General features: G+C 38.5%; 1 protein-coding gene across 1 annotated transcript in view; it reads left to right on the forward strand.

Moving 5' to 3' along the window:
* Positions 1–631: 631 nt before the first annotated feature.
* Positions 632–12574, forward strand: part of VWDE (von Willebrand factor D and EGF domains) — a 70741-nt gene continuing 58798 nt past the window's right edge. The window contains 7 exon segments of the mRNA XM_075557341.1: positions 632–668; positions 3884–4068; positions 5932–6133; positions 6136–6162; positions 7365–7430; positions 9985–10235; positions 11546–11635. Of these exon segments, the coding sequence (XP_075413456.1) occupies positions 632–668; positions 3884–4068; positions 5932–6133; positions 6136–6162; positions 7365–7430; positions 9985–10235; positions 11546–11635 (858 nt within the window).

Genomic DNA, 12574 nt, shown 5'->3' on the forward strand with positions numbered 1-12574 from the left:
GGCCGGCCTGGGAAGGGGGCTCCGGGTCCAGCGGCCGCCCTGGGAAGGGGCTCCGGGTCCAGCGGCCGCCCTGGGAAGGGGGCTCCGGGTCCAGCGGCCGCCCTGGGAAGGGGCTCCGGTCCAGCGGCCACTCTGGGAAGGGGCTCCGGTCCAGCGGCCGCCCTGGGAAGGGAGCTCTGGGGCTCAGGCTGCGGGCTCGGAAAAGAGGAAACTGGCGGAATTGTAAGGCATCCGGCGGCAGGCGGTTTCGTACTTTCATTGAAAAGTTTAGTGTGCACCCTCCCCGCGGCACCATTTCCATTCTCTGCCGCGTACACAAGATCCGCCAGCCAATGTTTTCTCTCTGCAACACACGAGTGACATCCATGGTGCTTGTGAGATAGTTCGTCCGTTAGAATCAGTTTTTCTACCGATAGATACAAAGGGATGCTTGTTGCGAGAACAGCTCACTGTGAATTATGAGAATGACGAGTGCAACGAATGTATACGGGTGCTTTGCTCAATTGATGTATGTACAGAGTGTGATAAGAGCCTTATGAGCCCCAATAAAAAGATTTTTAAAAAAAGAGACTTGACAAAGAAAGTAGTTTTAAATATAGAGAAAGTTAAAAGTATATATGAAAGCATTTCCATGACTGTCCGACTGGTGTTCCAGGTCGTTGCTGCGGGTAGGTGTCCTCAGGGGGACACTCCGCACGCAGCAGAGGGTAACGCTGGCCGTCCTCACACTTGTTATGTTAGTTTGTGTTCAAGTAGGAATGTTCATTGAAAGGCAACTTACTCTTCAAGTTTCCTGCCGTGTGCTCAGCTGTCTGCATCGTGGGGTGGGGGCACCCAGGTGCAACACATTGGTAACTGTTTAGGATAGGATTTTTTTCTATTATTATCTTGTTGACCATAATCTGCTGTACTGAGGAAATTTGTTTTCCAAAAAGGGGAAGCAAGCATCCCCTGCCTTGAAATTGTCTAAATTTTAATAACCAATGAAATAATTCCTGGAGCAATACACCTTAACGTGGTATCATTGATCTCTGTGTTCTTTGTTTTGCGTACATATTTAACAAGTCTTCAGAAAAACTCTTGCAAATAATGTATATAGCATAGCAAATATGTGTTTATTACAGTTATACACACGATTTTCTCAGAAAAAAAAAGGACCAATGTTGGTAAAGGGAAAATCTTTAAGACAAAATTGTTGTGAGGCAATCAGTGTTCTATACCAGATTGTCACATCTGATCTTGGTTAAGTTGGTATTTTCTTAATGGTTTATAAAAAAAAAATACAAGGGGGAGGTGAATGGAAAATACATTTTAAAAGCAGTTTTACTGAGCTAGTTCATACCTCATACACTTCTTCCATTCAATCTGTACAGTTCATTTAATATGTACAACGACTATCTGTGCTACATTGGTCAATTTTAGAACATTTTTGTTAGTTAGAAAATAAACCTGTGAATAAAACTAAGCTCACCACTTCCTCTCTCTCCTCACTGTACTCCTAAACAATTATTAATCTATTTTCTCTCCATGTATTTGCCTGTTTGGGATATTTATTTATTATTAAAAACCCAACCCACTGTCCTTGAGTCAATTCTGACTCACAGTAACTCAATGCAGGGTTTCTGAAACTGTACATATTTACGGGAGAGCAGAAAGCTCCACCTTTCTCCCTAGGAGCGGATGGTGAGTTTGAACCTCCAAGCTTGTGGTTAGCAGCCTACTTCCTAAGGCACAGTGCCCTGAAGGATCATCAACCCAGTGGTCTTTTGTGAATAGATTATTTCCCTTACCATCATGGCGTCAAGACTCACTCACATAAGAGTGCCATATAGCTCCTCCCTGCTACACACTATTTCTTGTGTTATTAACATTTGAATTCCTGTGGTATATTTGATACAATTGAGAAACCACTATTAACACATCATTATCAACTAAAGTTTATGGTCTTATTCATTCAGAATTTATGGTATACATACATATCTATAGGGTTGACAAAAGCACAATGTCCTATATTCACTATTAGCAAACAAAGACAAAGCCCACTTGCATAGAGTCAATTCTGACTCACAGCAGCCTATATAGACTTTCCAAGCCCATAAATCTATATGGGAGCAGAGGATTTCATCTTTCTCCCATAGGATGACTGATGAGTTTGAACTACCGACCTATGGCTAGCAGTCTACCACTGAAGAATATTTCTGTTTTCCTAAAAAGTTTCTGTGCTCCATTTCATCAGTCTTCTACCTCCTCAATTCCTGGGAACCACTGTTTTTGTGTGTGTGCTGTTTTTGTATAGCTTTCTGTCGAATCTTTAAAAACCTATTATTACTGGAATCTTTTCCTACTTCTCTATAATTTTGTCATTTCGACATATCGTATGATTGGAATCGTGCAGTATGGAGTTTTACTAGGCTGGCTGTTTTCACTAATAGTATGGTGTTAAGATTCTTTCACGTCTTTTAGTGGCTTGATAGCTCATTTCTTTTTTATCACTGAATAATAAGTTTTTGTAAGGCTGTATCACAGTTTGTTTATCCACTCACCTGTTGAAGGACAGTTTGGTTATTTTCAATTTTGGGAAACTAAGAATAAAAGTATGAACATTTGAATGAATGTCACTGTGTGCCGTGTAATTTCATCTCCTTTGGATAAATTCGTAGAAGCATAATTATTTGCTTTAATGCTAAATCTACATTAATTTTGTGAAAAACTGTCAGATCATCTCTCAAAGGTAGTGTGTTAGTCTGGGCAGATTAGAGAAACAAATCCATGGATACACATATGTATATAAGGAAGAGGTTTATATATAAGAGTAATTGTACAGTAAGAAAACATCCTAGCCCAGTCCAGATCAAGTCCATATGTCTGATAGTAGCTCATATGTCTGATACTAATCTATAAAGTCCTCTTCAGACTCATGAAACACATGCAATGACACCGAATGCAGGAAGATCACAGGCCAGTGGGTGGAAAGTCTTGTGGATCCAGTGGCGTTGTAAGCATCTCAGTTCTGGTGTAGGTCTCCATGTGGCTCCTCCAGCTCAGGGCACTAGTGTAGTTCCATATGTCTTATCAGCTGCAATGTCTCCCATGGAGTCAGCATGTGTCCCATCTGAAGTGAGATTTTTATCTCCTTACCACTTCCAAATGAGGTCATCAAGCTGCCACTTGATTGACAGTCTAAACTCCACCCCTTCACACTTAGTCCTCTCAAATTGACATCTGATTATGTAACTACCACTGTAGCTATGAGTCAGAATTGACTGTAGGAAAACTGGTTGTACATATTTTCCCCTTTGCCTTCAGAGTCCTGTGTTAGAATTCTCACCTTCGATGTGGGTGACTTGGCTTTGATTCACAGCCAGTCCACCTCCTGCACAACCACTACCTGCCAGTGATGCTTACGCGATGTTATGATGCTGAAAATGTTTCTCTGGGGTGGACAGACCATAAGAAGGGTTTGGTGATTTATTTATGAAAATTAGACAATGCAAACCTTATGGCTCACAATGGTCTTTTCTGCCAGTGATCATGGGGATGGTACAGGACTAGAAAGTGGTTGGTTTTGTTGTACGTGGGGCTTCCATGAGCTCAGGGCACTCAGCACTAGCAACAACAAAAGCAAACACTGTTAGAGGGCTCTTGAGCGTCCAGAACTGACAACGGAGCTACTGAAACTTGAGTACCTCAGAAGTATGTCACCGACAGTCCTTTTGCAAAGTGCAAGTGAAGTCACCTTTGAAGCCCAGACTTTTCGGCTGATCTTTCTGCTCGATTGTTTGCTTATCTGCCTTACTTTTGCTCTGGATTCACTGTTAGATGAGAACTGAAATGTGTTGATTATGGAAACACATGTGTACACATGTCTCTCTGTTTATCCCAGCTCTGGAATGTACTCCAGGGGGACACCAGATTCTTCAGAGCCCTTATAGAAGTGTCCACTTTGACGCCAAGCACCTCCAGCAGTCAGCTGTTCAAAAGCTGATATGCGACCTTTCCCTCTCTCCTGGATGGTACCGTTTTCTCCTCTTTGACAAACCTGCCGAGATGCCAACCAAATGTGTTGAGGTATTTGAACTCACCAAAAACTTCATGCGTTATTTCTTAAATTATTTACAAAATATAAGGTTGAATCTTCTTACAGGTCATTTATTTTTACAACCAAATATTTTCATTTTGTATAAAGAAAAAATTAATGTAAAGAACTATCACTTTGCCATTTAAACACTAATAGTAAGATTTAATGTTCATGTGGTGTAGTCCTTCAAGGTATTTTTTTTCAGCTAGAGTATTTTATATAAGAGGTATCATTCTTATGTTCATGTCCTCATGTTGAAAGCATGCTTTATCAGAGGTAATTGCCCTAAGGTCATCCATCTAGAAATTATTTGGTAATTGGTGTCTAGTGAAGTTTTTTTAAATTATTAATACTTTTATTGGGGACTCTTACATCTCTTATCACAATCCATACAATCATCCAGTGTGTCAAGCCATTTGTACATATGCTGCCATCATTATTTGCAAAGCATTTTTTTTCTACTTGAGCCCTTGATATCAGCTCCTCATTTTCCCCCTCCCTTCCCCACCCGCCCTCCCTCATGAACCCTTGATAAGTTACAGATTATTATTTTCATATCTTATATTGTCCTCTGCTGCCCTTCACCCATTTTTTCGTTGTTCATCTGTGTGATCCATTCCTCCCCTGCCCCCTCCCCCCCCACACACACCTTCTCCTAATCCTGGTATCTCTATTCTCATGATTGGCCCTGGGGGGGGGCGGTATCTATTCTGGACTTTCTGTGTTGTAGACTCTTATCTGTAGCAGTGTGCATGTTTTGGTTTAATCTGATTTGTAAGGTAGAATTGAGGTCATGATAGTGGGGGGCAGGAAATGCCAAAGAACTAGAGGAAAGTTGTGTGTTTCATTGGTGCTATACTGCACCCTGACTGGCTCATCTCTTCCTTGTGATCCTTCTGTGAAGGGATGTCCAATTGTCTACAGATGGGCTTTGGGTCTCCACTCCATGCCCCTTCCCCCCTCCCCCCACCCCATCATTCACATTGGGTATGATTTTCTTCTGGGTCTTAGATGCTTGATAAAGTATCCCATCCACACCTCATGATCACACAGGCTGGTGTGCTATTTCCATGTGGATTTTGTTGCTTCTCAGCCAAATGGCTGCTTGTTTATCTTCAAGCCTTTGAGACCCAGATGCTATATATATAGCTATATCTTATGATAGCCAGGCACCATCAGCTTTCTTCACCACATTTGCTTATGCACCCATCAAGTGAAGTTTTAACTTGATTATTTTCCAAGATCTGCAATCAATTGCTCCATTGTTGGATTTTAAATGGCCTTTCTCTCTCATGGTTTTGTTATGCCTCCTGAGCTATATATTAACTTCTTGCATATACCAGTTTCCTCAAATTTTCGAGGTTTCCAAGATCAATATGTCTGTACAGACAACTTCAGATTGACCTATGGGACCCCTAAATGAGCCAGAAATTTTAGTAAATTATCAGATAATTTCCTTGTTAATTATTATGCACCATATGCATTTATAATGCAGTCAAATTGATTACCAAGAATCCACCTTTAAATTTAAAATCCCTTGAAGTTATTATTTTATTTACATAGTGCAAGTCCCATTGGCTGCTAACCGTAAAGTCATCAGTTCAAACCCCCCAGAAGCTCCATGGGTGAAAGATGAGGCTATAAAGATTTGCAGCCTCAGAAACCCTATATAGAGTTGTTGTGCATTGGAATCTACTGTGTGGCAGAGGTTTTGGTTTAGTACAAGTCCAAATTAATAGCTTGACAACTTAATATTTTTAAAAGTTGCTTAGAAGAAAATGCAAAGGCGATAATATATTGGCCATGTGTGAAGTTAAATTGGCGTTTCAATTTTCCCCCCTCTGATGCAAAAGATGAACCACTGTGGAACACAGGCACCCATCTGGTTGTCTCTGAAAGATTCCGAAACCTTGCCGCAGCCCGGGGAGATGAAGCAACTGAGAGCTTGTGCCACATGGCAGTTTTTGTTTAGCACTATGAAAGATTGCTGTCTTTTTCAAATCCCCGTGTCTGTGCAGAACTGTGGACGTTTTTTGGTATATTTTCTGCAGCCCACTCCGGCTGTATGGGATATTGTGCAGAAGGTAAGAGATCATTTATAGTGCACTTACAGTGCTGATCCCGGAATGATGTGTCCTGCTGTGTGCCACTTTGTGACTAAGAGGTAGTGTGTTAATGCGAATCTCCTCCAGAGACACATGAGTCTTCTCGCAGTCTTCTCCAATTACAGATCTTAGCAAACTTAGAAATAATACAATATAATATCCGGAAACGGATCCTGGAGCAGGAAAAGACAGTTGTGGAATTTGAATTTGGTTTGCAATTTATCTAATAGTATAGTTCCACTATTTTTTCCTCTTGATAAATATATTAGGATTTTATGATATGTTTATAAAATATTTTGGGAAATCAGACTAAAGGGTCAATGGGAATATTCTTTTTACAGCTTCTTCATGAATCGAAAATTATTTCAACATATAATGTTTATTACAAAACATAAAAAACAAAATGTAATTTGGAAAGGAGTAAGTGTTATAAATGAAATATGATCCTTCAGTCCAAAAGGGATTGATGTAGGATGGGATGCTACCTTAAGTAGGGTCACTGGGAAAGGCCTAAATTTGAGCTGTGATATGAAAGATTTGAAGCAAGCAGCCATGTAAAGATGTGGGGAAAGAGGCTTTTTAACATTTTGAATTCTAGGGAAGACTAAATAAGAATTCTTCAGAAACCATGAGTAGCTCCAGAGAACTTGAAGACAGGAGACTGAAGACCCTCCTCCAGAACCACATCGTTAACTCAAGTTTCAACTCTGTGTCTCAGAATTCTATCAGGGAGAAATCTGATGCATCTATGCTGGGTCATATAAACATTCTTGTGACAATTGATTGTGACCAGGGGTTTAGGATATAAGAGTAACCAAGGGGCCGTGGATTCATTTCTGGACTCCTGTGCATGGGGATGCAGGAGGCCATTCCCAGCTGGTGGCTTCCAATTGGCAGTTGTTTAAACTACTGAACAATGAATACTCAAAGTTTAGAAATGAAACAAATTATGTACACTATAATTGTTTCACAATATGATCCAATCTCATCTCCCTTTTCTCATTTTGGAAAGGGAAAATGATTTATGATGAAAAATAAAATGGAAAACATATAAGCACCTCTCAGTCTGGTTTAAAGCATACTTCCCCGCCCCTCCAAATTGTTCTCTGACATAGTTATAGAATTATGTGTATATGTTTTATGCCCACTTGAATATTTATACAAATCTTAACCTTTTGAAGCTATTCATGATGCAAAATTACAACAATGTGGTCCTGATGAAATCGAAATGGGAGGTGACTGTGTTCGTAAGTATTACATTTTTTGTTTATAAGCAACGTTTTAATTTCTACAGCTTCATATCTGGAAGATAGGTAGTAGCGTCTGGTGGTTTATTTCAACTTCCTTAGAAATTTATGTATCTTTTAATGTATCCATTCTGTTTTCAAAAAAGCTAGTTTAGAGAAAATTTTAGGGAATATATAAGCACAATATTTAAAGTGCCATTTCTACATAATAAGAAACACCAGTTCTATACAATAAATGACTATTGGTTTGTTATTTCAGTTGTATCCATAATAGTACTCTGTAAATACTATTAAATACATGAATACATTCTTTTTATCAAACAGTATTCATGGTATATTTAGTTTAGAAATTAGATTATATGGTATAATCTAATTCTTGGTTGCTAGAAATGTTTTTATTTGTACCAAATAAGCCTTGAAGGACAAACATTTAAAATGTTCAAATTGGTCATAATTTTTCTACTCTTTTTAATCTGTATTCTTACTTTTCTACTGTTAGTTTGTGAATGCTGTTTCAAATGCTAAGAAACTCTTAATATCATGATTCTTCAACTAAACCACTCCAAGATTCCTTTCCCTCCCCTTTTTCAGTTAGAAATGAATTTCCCAATTTCCTTTTCCAGAAGCGTCTTGTCTGATGGCTTAGGGAGAAAGTCCGTGACGCTGCAGGTTCTGTTCCAGACTCCTTGGTGATCTCTTGTGGTGTGGCATCTTTCCTCCACATCTCTGCCTCTAGATCCCTAATCTACTCTTTTTATCTCAAAAGTATTTGAATTTAGGCACATCATACATTAATACTTCCTCATTGACATAACAACACCCATCCCCAAATGAGATTATACCTACAGGTGTAGGAGTTAGGATTTACAACACATGATTTGGGGGTACATTTAATCACCAAGAGAAGTTGTCGATTTTCTCTGTGCTATTTATGTTTACTATTTCTTCCTTTACTAGATCATAAACCTCAGCTATGTGTTTTGCAATTAGGTATTTTTATGTTACAAATTGAAGGGAAAAAAACAAAAAATTGCTTTACAAATCTTACACATTTGAGGTTATAACACTTGAATGAAAATTTTGAGTCAAATATCAGGGAAGTTTCTTGAGAATATAGAAAATATGTTACTATTAGAGGAGATAAAGTGGTAACAAGTGTGATTTTTAAGCAGAGTTAATTTATTTGACATTGTTCTTAAAATGTCCTGTGCATATTAAAGCAATTTTTAAAAATGCATATTGCTACAAGCAATGGTAAATCCCAACAGTTATACTATTGCTTTAAACCAGACTGAGAGGTGCTTATCTGTTTTCCATTTTATTTTTCATCATAAATCATTTTCCCTTTCCAAAATGAGAAAAGGGAGATGCGATTGGATCATATTGTGAAAATATTTAATAGTTGTGAATGATTTTCCTTTCATTCAGCTATTATGGTCCTCACATTTTCTTTCCTACATAGATATTTCATATTTGGAAGTAAATTTATTTTACTAAGCTTGAATATAAGGCTTTTATTCAGATATATGAGTTTTTAAAAAAGTGTATGTATATTCAAAGGTGGTTTATTATAACCCTGAACATTATGATTTAGCTTAAAATTTAAAATTTGAAGCAAATGATTTAATAATCTAGTTCACTTAAAAGCAATTCATTTATTATTTGGACCTGAAACTAGTCTAATAAAATAGCACTTAAAAATATTGAAAGTATATAAGACTTTTCCACCTTTCAGTTAAAGTCCCACAGACTTTCCCATTATCCACATAATAAGGCTGAAAACCTAATTTTATTATTATGTGATTACTCCATACATAATAAAAATTACATGTACATTTAAAATAGTTTAAAATTTTATTTAAAAACTTTATCTCTTGTTTTTTTGTCTGAAGCAGAACAAAAACTCATTTAGAAATATTTCAGTTTCCCAGATTTAATCTTGAAAGTTTCTAGAAATTAAAAACAATGAAATTTATGAGTTTCTAAAGGAAATGTCTAGCATTTTTTTAAATTCAGAAAAATAAAAATAAATTTAGTGTTCAGCCTTTACTATAGTTTACCAAGACAGTATAATCATCCCTGCAACAGGCCCCTTTTCCAGTCCATAATAGTAATGACAATTATTAATAAAATAAGCCATTTGGTTTTATTTTCCAATGATTATTTCTCTTTACAACATGAAATTATAATGCACAAAACTTTAGTTTTATTTTTATTCCATCCTTTAGAGAAGATAGTTATTTAAAGGACTATGAATGACTTTCCTGTTCAAGAGCCCGATCTTTCAAGGGTTCACCTGTTCAAAATGTACTTACATACACTGGACAAAATGATAAGTTACTATACTATCAATATTTGAGTGCCTGCGGGTCAAAATAAGAGAATGTTTTATTTAGTTGCTGGCTAGAGAATAGTCATCTCCAATTTTCTCAACATAAATTTATTACATTATTCTTAGAAGTCTCCGAATTAGTTTCCTATAAGCTTTTTTCAGTAAGTTAGGCTCCACTTTTGTTTAAGATGCTCAGCTAACAGATTCCTCTTCGCCCACTAGGTCAGCCCTCCGCTGCATTGCCAAGACCGCCGCCTCCAGGGAGGCCCAGGGTTGTGGTGGAGCTGATGGAGTCCAGGCCTTTCTGCAGGTGCTCCTTTGATGTGTCCCCCACCGACAGCGCGATGGGCTTTCTCATAGCCTGGGCCAGGCGTTCTCCTCAGGCAGTCAAAGAGCAGCTCAAACAAGAGACCACAGCTCAGGCGTTCTCCCTTTTAGAGCTTGATGGCATAAATCTCCGGCTCGGCGACACGGTATGTTGAAAAAATATTTGATTGTCTTTTCATCTAACAAAAGGATTTTTCATAGCCTAGGTTTTGTCTGCAGAATGTAAATCAGTAACATTTTCCACTTTTTCTTTTTCCTTGGCTCTTGTGCTAATTCCAGTGAGTCAGAGATCTCAGCAACTTTGAGAGCCTCATTTTGGGAGTCCATTGATTATTATTGATGGATTCTTACAACTCTTGTCTCTAAAATGATAATGTGGTTTTTCAAACAGCTGTTAAAATCGCTTATTTTTTTTTTGAGATAGAGATTTTTTTGAAGCATTGAATAATCATTCCATCCTGAATGATGCTGACAAGTTAGAAAGCGTTTTCATGGATTATTTGGTTTGCCTTGTTAGCTAAGCGCACAATTTAACCATAAAAAAGCACCTGGCTTCGAGGGGATCCGAGTCTTCTTTGAGCTCGTCTTTCATCAGCAGGACTCCGAGGGGCATCCTGATTGGCTTGTGCAGTGAGGCCTCCCCACCCCGCACTCGGCAGACTTTCACAGAGGCTTTTTGTTTTTAATCATTTTATTGAGGGCACTTAATTCTTATTACAATCCATGCGTCAGTTGTATCAGGCATATTTGTACATATGCTGCCCTCATTCTTTTCCAGACAATTACTTTCTATTGAGCCTTGGTATCAGTTCTTCTTCCCACCCACCACCCATCCTCATGACCCCTTGATAGATTATAAATTATTATTATTTTCATATCTCACATCAGCCACTGTCTCCCTTCCTTCATGGTCTCCATTGTTCTTCCTCCTGGAGGGCTGTGTGTGGTTGTGTGTCAATCATTATGATCAGATAATGTGGTTTTAAAATAACTTTGTTCTAGAAAATGTTTAATTTTTTCGATGATTGTTACTTTTGATCTCTTTTTAGATATGTTTTAAATACAAAAGCTACTTGTTTTAAATACAAAAACTACTTTTAATTTGAGGTTTGAATAAGTAATCCCACTTCAGCATGGTAGAACTTTTCTCTATTTTCAGGCAAGGTGGAGGAGTTGTTATGTGTTGAGCTGCTAACTGCAAGGTCGGCAGTTCAGAAGCACCAGCCACTGTGCTGGAGAAAAGCGAGACTTTGTACTCTCCCAGAGTTACAGCTTTGGGAGCCCTGAGAGGCAGTTGTCCCCCATTTTATAGGGTCATTTTGAGTCAGACTGACTCACTGCAGTGAGTTTGAATTATGAGTTACATTATGCACCAAGCATTGAAAGTCGTTACTTGTAGATCATTTACACACATTTTCCCCATTAATTTCTACGTGACTGTTGACTGTGTTCATAGATCTTCTGTAGTGCTTCTGTCTTCTTCTTGGAGAAACCACATGTACGGAGTTTAGCCATCGAAAGCCAGGAATTTTTTGCAGGCATTAAGGTATGTAGCAATGGGCATGGATTTTTTTCTCTGTGACTTTGTTTTCTGAACTGTGACCTATGATGCTGTTGCTGTACCTTATTATAGACTGAATCAAAATGCTGAGATCCAGGAGTCTCTTTTTGAAGAATAGCCCAGATACCCTCATACACACAAAGCCTGACTGCTTGTTTTAAAATTGATGTTGAAATACACATAGATTATTTCAGAAATATCTTACATTATGGCTATACAAAAGCTCTATTCTTTTAATTCTATCATGTAACTAAAAATTAGAGTATTAATAATTAGTGACTGCACACTTGGTATTGCAAGCACCGACCGATATTCTAGGGTAGAATTGACAGAGTGGTGGGCTGTAAGCAAGGCCAAGATTAAACTAACAGAACCAGCTCCAGGGTGGGAACTGATGATCTGTCCAGCAGTGGAGCCTATCCTAGAATCTCGGTGTAGTGGAAGGAACAGGGCACCATCAAGTGGGCCCTGGGAATTCTCAGCCATGTGGCCAGATGTTTTTTATTTCTGAAGTATCCTTAGTCCAAGGACAAAATGGGATTTTTGATAGATTGCAAGACTATGACACCAAAGTAAAGTAAAGCCAAGTTCATGTTTAGACAGTAGAGACCAGGGAAAGGAACCAGAAAGTGGACTAAGTAACATAGTGAAATGTCCAAGAAGTGGGAACTACATTGGCATAGTAGGGTCGTTATATTGGGAGTGTAGAGGAGCAAAACTCTGACCTTGGCCCAGAACCCTTGGATCTCCTTTGGTAAGCATTTGATAAACAAACAATGCCAGGGCCAGGTACTTATTTCTGTGAGACTGAGAGAGACTTCCGTTCTAGAACACAGCTCTCGCGAGGGCTGGCCAAGGACCAGACTGCCTAGAAATGTCCTGCCTCAAATTAAGATTGGCCTATGAACTGGGTGGGATCTTTCC

This window comes from Tenrec ecaudatus, chromosome 9 (assembly GCF_050624435.1).
Source record: "Tenrec ecaudatus isolate mTenEca1 chromosome 9, mTenEca1.hap1, whole genome shotgun sequence".
Classification (NCBI taxonomy): domain Eukaryota; kingdom Metazoa; phylum Chordata; class Mammalia; order Afrosoricida; family Tenrecidae; genus Tenrec; species Tenrec ecaudatus.